This window comes from Phodopus roborovskii, unplaced genomic scaffold (genome assembly GCF_943737965.1).
Source record: "Phodopus roborovskii unplaced genomic scaffold, PHOROB, whole genome shotgun sequence".
In the NCBI taxonomy this organism is placed as follows: Eukaryota; Metazoa; Chordata; class Mammalia; order Rodentia; family Cricetidae; genus Phodopus; species Phodopus roborovskii.
Window position 1 is genome coordinate 2,905,465 of NW_026126412.1, and position 16,981 is coordinate 2,922,445.

The 16,981-nt window shown below is 40.3% G+C and overlaps 1 protein-coding gene across 1 annotated transcript in view; it reads right to left on the reverse strand.

Moving 5' to 3' along the window:
- Positions 1-10,700: 10,700 nt before the first annotated feature.
- Fam81b (family with sequence similarity 81 member B) overlaps positions 10,701-16,981 on the reverse strand; it is a 66,656-nt gene continuing 60,375 nt past the window's right edge. Inside the window, exons 7-9 of the mRNA XM_051182819.1 lie at positions 14,867-15,002; positions 13,140-13,335; positions 10,701-10,992 (exon numbers count right to left, since the gene is read on the reverse strand). Coding sequence (XP_051038776.1) covers positions 10,859-10,992; positions 13,140-13,335; positions 14,867-15,002 — 466 coding nt within the window. The 3' untranslated portion in view covers positions 10,701-10,858. The remainder of the gene's footprint in view (positions 10,993-13,139; positions 13,336-14,866; positions 15,003-16,981) is intronic.

Genomic DNA, 16,981 nt, shown 5'->3' on the forward strand with positions numbered 1-16,981 from the left:
TTGCAAATATCTAATTCCAAGTGGCAGAGAAAAGGTCACAGAGGAATGTCTAAGACTGTCCAGTCAAGAGCTAAAAAGATAGGTCACTAGGAAATTGTTTGGTGTACAAACATGGGGATCTGAATTTCAATATTCCATGCCCATCTACAGCCCCAGGGTTGAACAGATTCTATGGGCTTGTTAGCCAGACAGTCCAGCTGAAATCTGAATTCCAAGTTCAATGAAAACCCTGTCTAAAAAAATATAAGAGTGCAATAGGAAAAGACACCAGACATGGACCTCTGGCTTTTACATATGCACACACAGGTGAACACACACACACGTACACGCTCACACACACTCACATATACTGAAAGGAAGAAAGGAGAAGAGAGAGAGAGAGAGAGAGAGAGAGAGAGAGAGAGAGAGAGAGAGGGAAAGAAAAGAAAAACATCAGTCAATGGAAGAGTTACCCAGTCCAGTAGGAGGCAGAGTCAGAATACACTTGAAATTCAAGTCTTTCCAAAGGAATCTCAAAGCAAAATCTTGTCCCAGACAGAAGTAGTGCTGGAAGCTTGGAAATAAAGATCAGTCGTAGGCTACTTATTCCTCCATCTATGGTCAAGTCCCAGGAGAAAATTCAGGTGGGAACCAGAATTGAAAGTCAGTCTGGCAGAAGTCCCATATAGCAGCAGATCAACCAAACCAACTATGAAAGGAAAACAGAAATAAATATTCAGACTCTACTTATGCAGACCTCATTCATTTTTGTCACACATCAGACAATGAATGCAGAAGGAAGGAAACCCTCACAGTATCACCAGGACAACTGCCACTGGTTGTTTAGGAACCAATTGGGACTGGACCAACTTGTGAATGGCAAGTCTGAATCCCAAAGCTGCTCTTCCTAACTGCACATGAGATAGGGCCTCTGCTGTGAGACACACAGTAGTATTTGCAAGTGGAAAAGCTCAAACCAAACCTACAAAGAGCACAGCCTACACCCATGGGAGCCCATAGTGGAAAAAAGAATGCATGAAGATTGACACACCACGTTAGAAGCTTAGTCTTGAAAAAGAAGATGATCTTCACAGTATTAAGAGCTTCATTAAACTTCAGGCCAAATATTAATGGTAACTGTGGAAACACCAGCTTATAGCTGGATTCTGAACCACTATTTGTTTGGAATCATTTAGGTTGTTTGTTTGTTTGTTTGTTTTGTTTTGTTTGTTTTCACAGTGCCTCTTATTTTCAGAAACAGAAAGTGAGGGATTATTTTCTTTTTTTGTACATCGCCAAATGAGTGATTGACAAAGTAGGACTGGATAGGAAACCTCAGTACATCAGAGTCATTAAAGTGTATTAGTTGTTTGTTCTACCTGCTGGTAAGGTACAAATTGAAAAGACCTGTCTGTGGCTTTCCATAAGACATCTTGATTCCTACTTAGATGTAACTGTAGTAACATAAAAATGATGCAGGTTTTAGAATGTCAGTGTAGATTACAAATGTGCTTTATGCACATTGAAATATGTGGAAATGTTTTGTTGTTGTTGTTAAGTTCACTCTTGCTTCTCTCCAGTCCTCTTCCTCCTACTTGAGTTGCTAATGGAAGAAACTCAGATTCCTTCCCTGACATTTGTTCTAAAAGGTAGTACTGGTTTCATAGCCCTCACTGTATAGGAGGAGGTATTCTGTTTTTACTTACTTACTTTGAAATATGTATTTAGATATTGTAGGCTTTATATGGGAGAAGTGAGAGCATTACCTCATTTACAATTCATGATACATTTTTAGTTTGGAAAATAGTCACAGAGAGCTATTATGTCTGAGACCACTCATTGTGTTGAGCTGTCATGTGCTATAGTTTTTGTCTGGTAATTTTTTAACTTCCTATTGCTGATTAGGGAATTTTTTAGAGCAGTATTTTAAATCTTAGTTTATTCAGATATTCTACACAACTATTTATATTTTCATAGATACTATTTTTTTTTACTTTAAAATATTTTGAAGTAGAAAATTTCCTCAAGAAATAGCCATTGTTGCTCTATCCATAAAAATCAGGAAAGTGAATCAGCCTAGGTATCCACAAACAGGTAAAAGAATAGGAGTGTTACAGGTGCTCCAGTGGTGCAATTGGTTAGCGGGTGGTACTTAAACAGCAAGGATAGGACAGTGAGGTATATGTAGGCGTTTTATTTGGCTATAAAAGGAAATGAAGTTTGCAGGAAAATGAATGAGTCAGGAAATTATTATGTTAGTTGAAGTAGCCCAGACTCTTTCATATGTGGACCCTGATTTTAAGTTCTATATGTGGGTACATATGTTGGCATAAATGAAGGTATAGTTCATAAAGGTGGAAAAGGTCACCATGACGGGAGGAGGTTTTGGGAGGCAGGGAGCCTAATAGAATTTATGTGACATAAAACTGGTAAAGGGACTTCCAGTAACTGAAGGTTACTTACAAGTATGGGGTATAAGGCCTGGGGAAGGAGTGGGGGAGGAGAGGAGGTTCAGCCAAAGCAAAATATGTGAAAAAAAATCACAGGGCAGCAGATGGCTGCTGGGTGTGAGTCTTTTCTCTTAAGAGTGTGGCCAGGGGTAGGTTGCCCATGTTCCAGTGGATGTTGCTACACCTTTGTGCATATGATCACCACTAATTGTACTCAGTGAGTGATGGAAGAAGACAAAGAAAGATGTGGTTGGTAGGGGATGTTCTGAGGAAGTGGGAGAGGACAACGGTGAGTGGTTGTGATCACAATACCTTGTGATTGTGGATGGAATTCTCAAAGAATAAATAAATAGTTTTAAAATGCCATCATGAAATCTGTTGCTTTGTATGGTTAATTAAGAAAGAAGCAGAGGATAGGGTTGCTTAGTGGTTAGGAGCATCTGATGCTTTTCCAGAGGACCTACATTCAGTTCTCAGAACTTTTGTTGGGCAGCTTACAGCTGCCTGTAACTCTAGCTCCAGGGGATCCAAAACCCTCTTCTGGCCTCCACAGGCATGCACAGGATTGAGGCCCCTGAGAGCTTTTCTGTATTAGCATGCCCATTGATGTCATCATTGTTTAAGGCAGGCCATCAAATTTTCAGCCCTGAGATCATGTTCATACAGGTAACATTATTTGAGTTGAACAGGTTGTATTTAGTTATATAGGAACACACACACACACACACACACACACACACACACACACTCATATAAAGGAATTTGGAGTTACCCTACATAGGGGATACTGTTCCTTCAGCTACCAAGTGTGAAAACCCTGCCTTCAAGGTGTTGGTCAGAGGGTCCTGGATATTCCCTAAGCAATGCAGACTATTGGCATTGCTCTTGGTTGCCCACTGCAACTAGATGGTGAGATGCTGTTGCTGAAGACACCACACACTCCATCAAAGGATGTGGAGAATTCTGGGTGGTACAGGAGGCTTCCTGGCTGCTTTTCATGGTTCTAAGTCTTAGGCAGGCTGCTGAGGGAAACATATCATCAGTAGTCTTCCCAGCTGTGGTCCCTGTGACATAAAATAATGACAGGTATATTGCCCAGCTTGATCCCCGTGGCATATAATAATGACAGGTATGGCATGATACGACCATGAGCGCAATACTACAAATATGGGAGGGGAGAGGAACATGAATCTGGGAGGAATTAGGGGAAACTGGGAGGAGAATATGATCAAAATGCATCGTCTGGAATCCACTTGTAAGAATGTTTGTCTTTCTAGTTTTGGGTTACCTCACGCAAGATTTTTTTTTTTCTAGTTCTGCCCATCTGCCTGCAAATTTTAGAATGTCATTGTTTCTTATCACTGAGTAGTACTCCATTGTGTGGTATATTTATACCACATTTTCTTTATCCATTCAGTTGAGGGGTATCTAGGTTGTTTCCAAGATCTGGCTATTACAAATAATGTTGCTATGAGCATAGTTGAGCAAATGTTCTTGTGATGTGAACATGCCTCCTTAAAGAAATGAAATAAACACTTCTTTTGGGAGGGAAATGGGGAGGGGTTCGAGGCAGGGTTTCTCTGTGTAGCTTTGGAGCCTGTCCTGGAACTTGCTCAATAGACCAGGTTAGCCTCGAACTCACAGAGATCCACCTCCTTCTACCTCCAAGTGCTGGGATCAAAGGAGTGGATACCAGACAAGGTCACAAATTAAACAGTGCATTCACATTGTTTTGTAAATCTTAAAAAACTCGAGTCTCTAAGCTCCTATCTTTTCAATCTCATCCCTCTCTTTGATCATACCAAATGTGCTCATTGTTTAATCTCTATATAGAAACAAATGCTTTGTAATAAATTAATAGGTAGTGGTAACATTTTGGAAAACTTCAATGCACTAGCTTCAAAGATTGGATTGATCTGCCCTGTTTAATGCTTTTAGGAAGTAGAGACAGCATTAGTAAACACGTAGCTCAAAGGTTGGGAATTAGGAAAAAAGCAGGTGGTACAAAGTACCTTAGACTGAGCTGTGTGTTTTCTTGAGGACGGACATTTCTGGAAATGCTAATTTCTCTTATGTTTGTGACACAAATATATCTGGGCACAAGGAAGAAGCCAGATGGGACAGATGGTTTTTCATGGACAAAGAGGAAGTTGCAGAGAAAGTAAAAGCACTGGCTGGGAGAGAAGTTTGCATTGATACGTGTAAGCAAGATGCAAAACAACCATCGACTGGACCACCCTATGAGCCAAAAGAAATACTTACCATGGATCCAAACTTGCAGCCTATCAGGAGCAGAGAACAGTAAATGGGGTGGCGGGGGTTGGGAGGGGAGCCTTGCCCTCCAAAGAAACCACTTAGAAAGTGTGAATTTGGGATAGGGAATACAGATTAATTCTGAACTTTATAGAAAACCAAATGACTAGTTGTCTCATTTAATCCTTGGTGACCTCATAGCTTGTATTTTTCTCTTTGTGTTTCTTGTCTGTCACTTTCTTTTGAGCCTCATATTGTAGGTATCTAAACACTTTGCTTGTTTAGGTGACCTTTGCACTGCAGTGTCAAGTCCCCCTTCAGATGAGGTAGTTGATAAAAAACACGTGTGTGATCCTTCTTTCATTGCTTTTCTATTTGACTATTCTACATTTCTTGAAGATGTTGTATCAGTGTCATGAATGTGTGCCAGCCTTTTATTTAAAAGACTTGAGTGGTTGACTATAGGACAGAGAATAGAAAAAAAAAAAAAAAAAATCCATGATACGGGGTGGTTAGGTTGCAGAACTGTAGGTTTGTCCAGTACCATGTAGGTATTGACTACTTGAAGTCTGTCCCTGAATATTTGTCTTAGGAGCAGTGTATAACTTTTCTGGAGAAGCATCTGCCAGCTGGATGCTAATGGATTCTACTTGGCATAAGGCCTACTGCGTTTGCTTTGATGGCTCAAGTTAATAGAGGAAAAAGGATGTATTTCAAATTGTCATTAGTACCTATTGAAACACTCAGTGTCCATAATGTCTTTTCAGCTGTTAGCCTTCCTCCCAAAATAATAGAAGAAGGTGCTTTTCAAATTAAGAAATTGTTTTAGGTCATGCAGAAGAAATCTCTGTTTTGCATTCTACTTCTATCCTTTGCCAAAATTAGTACAAGCAAAAGTATTTTTCCTTACGCATACTAAATATCTTTTAAGCACAAATATTTTTAGATAATGATCTGAATCAGAGTTATATGAAACTTGTCTTTGGGGAAATCAAATGTTCTGTTTATTAATAGTAAATGTTAAGTATAGTCCACTAGGTGGAGATGATCTGCTTGTATTTAAAGAAGAAATAATCAAACTATTTGAAGCAAGTCCTCTGAACTAGTGGCTTCAAATCAAGCCTCCATCTAAGTTATGACTATATGTAAGTTATGAGTAAGGTTTTTCCCTGCCTGTCTGGTCCCACTACTACGCCAGCCCCAAATAACACACAGAGACACTGTATTAGATATAATTTTGTTGGCCAGTTACTATCATTTCTTATTGGCTAGCTGTTTTAAATATTAACCTATTTCTATTAATCTAAGTATTTCCACGTGGTCTTATCTTACTGGAGAGAGAGCCCGGCGTTCTAATCTCTCTGTCCTCCATGTTGACTCTCCTCCCTCCTACTACTTCCTTGAATCCTCCTTGTCTCCTAGTCCCACCTATCTTGCTTTCCTATTGGCCTATAGTGCTTTATTCATTAACCAATAAGAGAAACATATTTACGGAATGACATCTCCCATCAAATCCTCTTTTCTGTCTAAAATAAAAAGAAGAATTTTAACTTTAACATAGTAAAATATATAACACCAAATAAGAACCACAGTTATCAATGTTCAGTCCATTAACATCTGCCTACCTCAGTTGCTGGATGAAGGTTCTATGATGATAATTCAGTTTTTACAACAGAAAGCAACAGCCAATGAGTCTAAAATACAGTTTCACCTGGAAAGACTCAGTCCTCCAATTTGCATGTTGCAAATACACCTGTATATGATTCACTGCCAAAGTGAATCAGTATTGAAGATGAGTAAACTATGAGCAATGTATTGGAAACAATCTTTTTTGTCTCCAAAGGAAAGGCCAACTAACATACGGCATCCAATGCGGACCAAAAAATTTCCACTTAAAACTTAAGAAAAGCTTTAAAAGGATTTTAGAAACAAAAGAACAGAGACAAGTAAGACTTCTTGGTAGCAGCATTTTTCTCAGTTGGACTCTGTTTTGCTAGAGACAAACAGAGATTTGCAAGGCTCCTTTAAGGGAGGTTTCCTGACTCAGCATAAGTGGCAAAAAACCTCAAGGCTTTTAAAGACCTCTGCTAACAACTGATTGGTATGTACAAGAGCTGGCAATGGCAATGACCACATCTCCAAGCTGGCAGCATGCTACTGGATGGCAGCTCAAACCAAGGCAGTGAGCACAACTCTCAGTTCTGGTAGTAAAAGTACTGGCTGCCTTCTTTGATAGACCGAGGCTAACAGAGCTGTGGCTTTCATTTTAGCAATGTTGTTGTTTACCAGATAAAGACTCATCGCCAGAAAAAGATAAACATTTACAGTAAAGACAGAGTCACATTAAGAAAAACTGCTAAGGTTTACAGTATGTTTTAAAATATATGTAGGCTTGGGAGAAAAAGAGAAACAGGATAAAATGTTTTAAAAAAGAAAAAAAGTAGAGTAACTGGGTGTGGTGGGACACACCTTTAATCCCAATGCGCGGGGACAGAGGCAAGTGGATCTCTGTGATTTCAAAGTAAACCTGGTGTACAGAGTTAACTCCAGGACAGATAAAAGTTACACAGAGAAACCCTGTCTCAAAAAAAAAAAAAAAAAAAAAAAAAAAAAAAAAAAAAAATAGAAGTAGAAGAAATAGAGTAATAAAAAAGCCATGAAAAGCTGGGAAGCACAGAGAAAATCTGGATACTGTATGGTATCATATTGTCTTTGTATCGTTTGACTGCTGAGGAAATAATAACAACTGTTAAAAGAAATGCTGCTGGATTACTTCAATTTATATATTTTAAAAATGCTTTGACTTCAAAATTTAAGTTCAAGGACAGGTTATTGGGAAAAAGGATTTCTATTTTTGTTTCCACTTAAAATGAAAAGCTGTGGATTCCTTTCAGACTAATGGTTTGATCAAGCAAAACCCTCTGAAGCAATGTCCATGGGACAATGTAGCCCACTACAGCCAGGATTTCTGCATCTTCTTATGATTCCCATGACAGCATCCCCTACCAGCAGGAAGCAGTTTGGAAACAATGACGCCCAAATTTCCAAATATTGTTTATAAATGTTTGTTTTCATTTATATGGGATTGGTTATAAATGGTTAATTACCACAACCAATCTTTTAAAGGTAAAAACGGAATTATGGAATAGAAATGAATACTTTGTTTTGGAATGGATATTCATTTATTGATATAATTTAAGGTCAATTTTGTGATACGTATATTTCTCCTCTCGTTTAGGTATTGTGTTTATATAGCTCATTTAAAATGTATAACTTGGTACAGATTATAGATAGCTACCTATGATAGTCAAAACTTATAGTTAAGTTACTTAGGATTTCTAGATATACAAAGATGTATTTGAGATAAATAGGCATTCTTCAAACCTTTCAAAGACCTACAGAATATGGCATTTAAAATCGTTTAGGGTTTTCTTTACAGTGACACATTACTGCTCCTGGCAATACCACCAGCATCAGAAAGGAAGATGGACCTCGAAGAAACTCACTGTGGAGTTTACTTCCAATATGGCAAGACTAGCCATTTGGGCAAGATTCTGCTCTTGTCTGGACTGTTTGACTTCATGCTGTATAAACTGGACATGCAGACAGGACCCACAGAAAGGTGACTGCTGTTTCAAGATGGACATTGCTACAGGGTTCCTGCTTCATGGAAGAGTCTGCCAGACAGTCTACAGGATACAGAGAAAAGTGACTGACAAACTGCCAATACAGGTGGACAGTTTAAAGTTTCCTGCTTTGCTGAGGAGCCTGCCAGACATACTATGGCCTATAGGCTGAAGATGGAACATTACAGAAGAACTTAGGGTGACTGACCAGGCAGTGAGTTGTCTCTGTCATTTCTAGAGTTTATATACTATCCTGTGGTCTTTGATGGAGTTGAAGACAGATAGTTATGGTTATAGTTTTCTTTAGTTAGGATTAAAGGTAAGTTACATATAGGACTTTAGACTCACAAAGATAGGATAGACGATAAAATATTTTCTTTAAATATTGCTAAATGTTAATGGAATAAATATTGTTAACTGTGATTCTTATTTGATAACTGTTGTGTGATATAGTTTGCTATGCTAAGGTTAAAACCCTTCTTTTTATTTTAGACAGAAAAGAGGAGATGATGGGAGATATCATTCTGTAAATATGTTTCTTTTATTGGTTAATGAATAAAACACTGTTGGCCAATAAGAAAGCAAGATAGGCGGGACTAGGAGACTAGGAGGAAAGAGGAAGTAGTCAGGAAATCCAAGATGGAAGATGGAGAGAGTAGAACGCCAGCCCCTCTCTCCAGTAAGATAAGACCACATGGAAGTACTTAGATTAATAAAAATGGGTTAATATTTAAGACAGAGCTAGCCGATAAGAAACTAGTAATAGGCCAACAGAATTATATTAATACAGCATCTCTGTGTGTTATTTGGGGCTGGCACAGCAGTGGGCCCAGGCTGGCAGGGGAAAACCTATTCGTAACAAACATGAAATAATATCACAAGTAAAATTCATCATGAAACTTCCTTTTTCTGAAAATTCATTAATACTGTAATTATGGTCACAATACACAGAACAAAAAATATAAATATACCCGTAAATCTCTTTAGACGTTTATATAATAAATTAAAGGTATTTCTGTCTGCACAGCAAAAGTGTGAATCCAAAGTCAGTTGTATTTTAATTATCTTTAGATGTTTAATTTGCTGTGGTCATTTAACCATGATGATACATTTTTCTAAAGTAAATTAAGGCTTAATCAAGTGATATAATGTACTGGAAAACAGCTAATATTTACCTATAGCAATGATTCTTTTTGCATTAGGTAAATTTCTTTATGCTTCAAAAAAATGTTGCTTTATTAAACTATTATTTATGAAAATAAAAATTATAAGCAAAAAAAAAAGAAAAGAAATTCATACTTGTTCCAGAATAGTGCACGCCACAAATTGCTTTTATTTTCCATAAATAAAAATGCCTTACACAATGGTTCTTGTATAGTTAGCTTTAATTGTCAACTTGACACAGCCTAGACTCACTTGGGAAGAGCACCTCAGTGAGAGATGGATTGTCTGCAGTTTAGTTGGCCTGTGAACATATTTGCAGGGAACGGTTTTATATTAATTGGTGTAGGAAAACCATGCCCACTGTGAGTGGTACCATTCCTTAGGCTGAGGTCCTGAACTGTAGAAGAGTGGAGACAGCTGAACACAAGTAAGCATGTGAAATACTTAATGCATTCATTTCTCTTCTCTCCAACTATGTCATGTGAGGAACTGCTTCAAACTTCTGATTTCTCTGCAATGAGCTGTAAGCCAAATAAATCCTTTCTTCCTTAAAGTTGCTTTTTGCTAGGATGTTTTATCACAGGAACAGAAATGCAACTATAACAGCTCCATACTCAAATTGTTTGTTTTGAGTTGATAGGAAATCAGTGGTTTTAAGATACTTTTGAGTTTAGCATGTAGGCTAAATGCTGTGGGGTAGTTTTAGTGGAAGCTGGTATATTTTGTTCTTCAGGGGATAGTACTTACAATTCTGATACATATTGAGTACAATGACAATGTATTTTAAATATACATTAGTTAGATTTGCTATCGACATTGATATTGTTAGAAAAGAAAATTTTGGGGTCAGAAATTGCAAATTAGTCTTCTGATGTATACATCCCACAGATGTTTCCCATATAGTTTATGAGGTATTTTGACTGTAAATGTGTAAAGTATTTTGATCTAAAATGCTAGTGCTAGAAATAGTGATTTTTTTTTTTTTGTAAAGGAGATATACTTTGCAATAATGAACAAAATCCGTGTTAATAACAAATTGTAGCCATTTCATGGCTATTATTTTCAGGCAAAGTCACCAGTTAATCACTGGAATGCCATCTACCTGAATTATTTTATTTACCTGCATTCATGATGTAGATCGCTCTTCCCTTATTTGTGGGCAAGTAAACATTTAACAAAATGTGCATGTAAAGACATTTCTTAATTTCTCATTAATAAATTAAAGGCATCATGAAGCTTTTTGATTTATTGTGTTTTTCTTTTTCCTGGTACATCAATTTCCTTAAGAGATGATAGGAAACTAGATGTAGTCAGCCTCCTAAAGGTGTTAATTTTCTTCTTCACAACTTATCCCACTAGCTAGTGGTACAGAAAGTAACCTCAAAGTTATACTTCCTGGAGTTCCACTATCTTACGCTGTAATTTCTTTAAGTCTTTCTGTACCTTATATTTCTCTAAATCCATTTTTGTTTTCTGTATTTGTTGGAGAGAGCTGAGAGAGTCATGAATTGACTTAAAACCTAGAAGAGGAAAAGAGAATAGATAAACTAAAACAATGCATTGGATCTCTCCCATCCCCAAATTTGTTTTTCAAGTCCTTCCATAATTGATCATCATTTAATTCAAAGCACATTAAATTCTATTAAGACAAGTCTAAAACTATACAAAGATGAGTTAGTTAATAGCAGCTTAACTGGAATCTGGATTTATTGTGAAAATTGTTTTCTTTTCCCTCTCTGAAAACAAACTTGATGGGGGATATCCTTCTGTATATGTTTCTCTTATTGGCTGATGAATAAAAGACTGATCAGTAGCCAGGCAGGAGTATAGGCAGCGCTATCAGACAAGGAAAATTCTAGGGAGAGGACTTGGAGAGTGAGCCACCAGGGAGATACCATGTAGCTGCTAAAGAAGTAACAGGTCCCGGCATTCTCCAGTGAGATAAAGCCATGTAGAAATGTGCAGATTAATAGTTATGGGTTAATAATTAAGAGATAGCCAGTAAGAAACCTAAGCCATCAGCCAAACAGTTTATAGTTAATATAAGCGTGTTTATTTGGTACTAAACGGCTGTGGGACCAGTGGGACAGAACCTTCATCGTCACATTCTGGTCAACAATATTATCTTTCAGGAGATATTCAAAACCTTTTCTTCTCTCTGTAGGCTTTGAGAAAAGATTTGCTGGCTTTAAAGAATTCCTGTTACCTCCTTGACAAGTACCCTGCTTGAAAGGAGCTAACAAGTGGGGCCTGCTGCCCTTTTCTCATCCTCCCCCCACCCTCCATCCCACCCTCCACCCCACCCTCCATCCCACCCACTACCACCCTCCCCCACCCTCCCCCTACCCTCCTCCCATCCTCCTCCCACCCTCCATCCCACCCACCCCCACCCTCCCCCACCCTCCCCCTACCCTCCATCCCACCCTCCCCCACCCTCCCCCTACCCTCCATCCCACCCACCCCCACCCTCCCCCACCCTCCCCCTACCCTCCTCCCATCCTTCTCCCACCCTCCTCCCCACCTTTTCCCTACTCTCTTCCCACCCTCTTCACACCTTTGCACCCTCCCCCCATCCTCTTTCCACCCAGTGTTCTCTATCTGTCTTACTCATGTTTGTCCCTCAGTGACATAGGCTTGTCAGACCTCAAGCTTAGAAGACAGCCCATTTCCTACTCCCTGAGGTCACCCACACAGTTGCTTCTCAACACCTTCTTATTAAAAGTCCAAAGGAGTAAGCCACACTTTTGTAGTTCTCCCTTAGCCAGAACTCCCATTTAGTAAAATAAAAAGACTGAAGAATTCTCTTCCATTCACCCTAAGCAACAATAAGCATGATTAAACTTCTGGAAACAAAACAAAGAGGTCCCTTGTCAGAAGAGTTGATGGAGTTTGGGATATGGCTCCTGGCCACATAAGTCCCTGTTTTAACATGGTTGAAGGACTTGGGGCTTGGGAGGGTCAGCTTTCTAGGCATTAGGTTCTGCTTACATTCCAGGAACCCTGGGTGGATGGAGGCTGAGATGCCATCTCAGGGCACCTATGGGGTCAAAATTTTGTGGAATTCTAAGACCTGGAGGACACAACCCAGACTAGAGCTTTCTTTAATAAAAGAACCTTGTGTTTCTCAGAATTGTGATTCTAGGCAGACTGCTGCTCCACAGCCCCTAGTCCTCCTTTTCTCTGGCAGATTAGATGGGCCTTTCAAATCAGTCCTTTGAAGTCAGCTCAGCTTGATACTGCTGTCTTTGCCTCTTAAGAAGAAAAGCAGTCTTTACAAGGACTGCTCATTCAGCTCTCTTCCTCGCCTGTAAAGGTCAAGGCACCATCTGACATCTAATTACTTGCAGTTCAACGAGAAGACCATTTGACTTAGTCTTCTAAGTTCATAGTGGAGCCACAAGTCAGGTGTTTGCGAGTCCACCTCACAGTTCTATGACCCAAGAGCTTAGAAAGTAAAACTTCTCACAGCAATGGCAGGCATGTGACATTGCCAAGAGGAACAGAATGGCTACTCCTTTGGTTACCTGTCAGTGTTATGCTGACCTCCTGTAAAATGTCTAGGGAAGCCAGATTACATTCATGATGATGTCACTAACGACAAGACTGGCTCAGAGTAGAAATGGGAGAAACTGAGGCGGGAAGGGAAGGCCAGTTCTTCTCCACTCACCTGATTGGTAGTCACTTTGCATTTTCTCTAATTCACCCCAGATTCGCTTTTCCATTTGGTTCATCTTCTTGGACAGTTTATTTTCTATGAGTTTTATTTTGTTTGCTTCTGCTTCCTGCTTCTGGGAGTTAATATAATTCTCCAAGGTGCTTGAAAGCTGCAACATTTTTTCTTCCATTTTTGTCTCATACTTTTCCTGACCAAAAAAAAAAAAAAAAAAAAAAAAAAAAAAAAAAAGAAAAAAGAAAAGAAAAAAAAGAAAGAGAGAGAGAGAGATCATGTGGATTAAACTCTTTGGGAAACAGGAGCTGAGTGGGTTTATGCTTGACCTTAGAGAAAATGCTGTTTTTCTCATGGAAAACAACACCATTTTATGCCCCAGACTGTGGTCCCAAGTGTGAGAACTTAATTCCTTTGTTTGGCTTGGTCGTTTCTGGGCTCCGGACCCTCCATGGTAGAGGGGCTGGAATTGCTGAAGGGCCTGGAAGGTTTGGAATGTTGGTCTGATATTTAAAGTTTCTCAACGGAAGACAATAGAGTCTGCTCTCTCTCACTAAACTCCGTGGCAATGCTCCTAAGGGTTAGAACTAACCCTTCCTCCGTAGACATTTACATCTCCGTGAGGACCCCAGCTTTCATGGTTTCTACAAGCCCCTAGGTCACCTCCCCCAATAAGTTTTGACTTAATTGGTGGGGAACTAGCACCGTTGGGAAGCTCAGCAGGTGAGTCTAAGGTGTGAGTGGGGGTGCTGTGGCCAGGGGAGGAGGGATGAGGGCACATGGCCTGGCTCCTTTGAATCTGTTTCCTGCTGCTTGCTTCAGGAGTAGCGGATTTCAGTCTTTCTCTTCCTCACAGGATGACCCAGGGTCACTTTCTAGAGGGATTTGGGTGCTTAAGGAGTTGAACAAGCAGGTTCACTTGGCAGCGGTGAAACTGACTACATGGGTTTTGATAGTCGGAGTAGCAGAGATAAAGCTGTTGGTCTGGCAAACTCGGGTGTTGGTTACTGTGCTGCTGGCAGTCCTGCTAACGGAGTTCCCAGGCCATCTTATTTGTACAGTGTGTATGACGAGCAGCCACGGACTACCGTAGACCTTGTTCTGCCCCACTTTGAGGACTAAGGGTGCCAGATGGAGTGGGAGAGAGAAGGCGGGACATGGGAATACTCCTCCAAAGACTGGGACTTTCTTCTCATGGTCTGATTTGGAAGAGAGTTCTTAAAATTTTCGTTCTATGCCAGACATGGCCCCAGCAATTAGGAGGTAGCGACAGGTGGATCTCTGTGAACTCCACACCAGCCCCGTTTGCATAGCGAGTTCCATGCCAACCAGAGTTACATAGTAAGATCCCATCTCAAAAAGAAAAACAAACATCACTTTGCATATAGTAAATTTCTTGTCTGTCCAGAAGCTTTCCAACTGTCACAGGGCCGAATTTCATCTGGCAACTTGTCTAGAGCCACAGATTGCTAATGGAGGACTACAGAAAATTGATTGTCAGGTTTGGGCTGAGAACGTCTTTTTTGTTGTTTCAGATTGTTTTGGTGCAGGGAGAGCATGCTCTGGGAAATGTAGGCTCCCACAACAGGAGGGGAGCTTCATGGACCAGAGGCGGGCACTGACTCCTATTAAAATACAAATACACTCCCATGCAGCCCAGATTACTGTCAAGGCTGGGGGCAGTCTTTGCAGCTGTGTGAACCTCATGAGATGGCAGAGCCCCTTACCAGCTTTTCCTGCACAACCTTCAGACATTCATTTATGTGACCCAGGTGCTCTTTCCTGTATTTGATGAACTGGCTTTCTGTCCATTTTTGATTGTTTTCAATTTCATCATACACATTTGTAGAAAGTGAATTAAATCTAAGGAAAAAATAATAAGTAATTGTAAAAATTTAGCATTAAAAAGATGCAGTAAGATAATGGCCCCCATGCCTAGGGAAAGCTTGGGAGGTGGGAGTCCTGCCCTAGTCTCTGTTAAGATGGGAAATTTTCAGTTGCCCTAGGTCCCAGAATAGCCTGTGAACTTGCACTCCTGATCAGGAAAGACCCCTGGGGATGGGCTTGCAAAATATTTCCTAGAAACACAGATGCAGGTGCCAGATAAGGAGCATGAGCCCGGCCAACAACCAGCCATGATCAGGCCACCTGGGCCCAACCAATCAGAAGCTTGCTAGCCCCTAACACCAGACCCTCCCCCTGCTTGTGGTTTTTCTCTTTATAAGCTCATATAAAATTGGGCTCTCTCTCCTCCTTTGTGTGGTACTAGTTGAGCCCCAGCAGGCTGGAACCTGAATAAAACCTCTTGCTGTTTTGCATCAAGTGCCCATTTCATGGTTTGTGGGTCAAAGGTTGCATCCCGGGATTTGAGTGGGGGTCTCCCCAATGCAGGGATCCGACAGTCTCCAGTCCAGTCCAGCCACTGTTGGCAGCCCTTTGTAAACCTACATGGTGACAGGTGCACTGTAAGCTCACTGGTAACATTCTCACACAGAAATGAATTTTTGTAGGGCCCTGTATGGACCCCTGAGGCACCGTGGGCAAGCCTGAAGCTGTTGGCTGGAACATCTTGCCCCAGAGTTGTTATTAGTACTCTTCCTGTTTTCTTGATCCCCCCCCCCCCAGCTGTCATTGGTACTCTTCCTGTTTTGCTGACACACATCTGGTGGGGAGGAGCTAAGCCTGGAAACCCTGTGCTGTGAATCAGTATATAAGCCCACTCCATCCCCTCAATAAAGAATATTCAGCATTCTGACATTTCTGTTGAACGAATGGCCTACTGTCTTGTCTCTTATTTTAATCTCTAGGCCTTTGCTGGTGCTACACATTTTGCTACCCATTTGGAAATTCCCTCAGAGCTTGAGGTTCAGTGTGAGAGAAAGAAATACTCAAGTCACTTCATGGTGGAGGTTGACAAGTTTGTAGTTTTGTTTTGTTTTTTGTTTTTTTTGTTTTTTGTTTTTTTCCTGTGAAGAGCTGGAATTAAGTATTTTAGGCCCTATAGCATCATGGTTTTTGTCAAACAATGCTGCCACTGTGGTAGGAGAGTAGCCATAAACACACAAATAGCACAGTTGTGCTCTGATCAAACTGTGCTTGTGTATAGCCAGAGTCAAATTTCACGAACTATTTTCAGGTCATGCAGTATAAATCTTAAAAAAAAAATATTCAAAAGTATAAAATGCATCACCTTTGGGCAGTTTGGCTGCACGAGTTTGCTGCCCCTTGCTTTACAGGCTCCACTAGGAGTCAAGGAGAACTATAAGGACCTGCAAAGTTTCATAAAGGAAGCCAGGGCAGGGGTTGGGGGGTGGGGAGTGGACAGGGACCTTGGAGGTAAGTGTTCAAGCTTTGGCTTGGGTAGTGTATGATGGGGAATCAGCATCACCTTCTCTGCCCAGTGGGTCTGTATGGGTGCATTTGGGTCTGCTGGTGGCATAATAAGTGCTGAGTTAGTTGACAAAACAAAGAACTCAAACAAACAAGTTGGAGGCAGCAGTTACAGGAAGGGTAACAATGTTAAATAACAAAGAACACAAGACTTAGCAAAAGCAGAGCGAGTGTTGTTTGGGAGGTAAGAGCATTGTAAACAAGTAGAATATATATAAAAAGTCACTGCATAGTGGCTAAGTGGCACACAGTGGAATCATTTGAAGCCACAGAGATGTGGAGGCTTGTGAGTAGTTCCTAAGATGGCAATTGGCCAGTGTTAGGGTGACGGGAATGATGCATGTTTGTTACTGATGATAAAACACTCCCTAGTGTGTAGTATGAACAAAATAGTAATTGCTCTGATATTTTTCTGATAAAATTAGGCACAGATTAGTTTGTGGTATTAATCA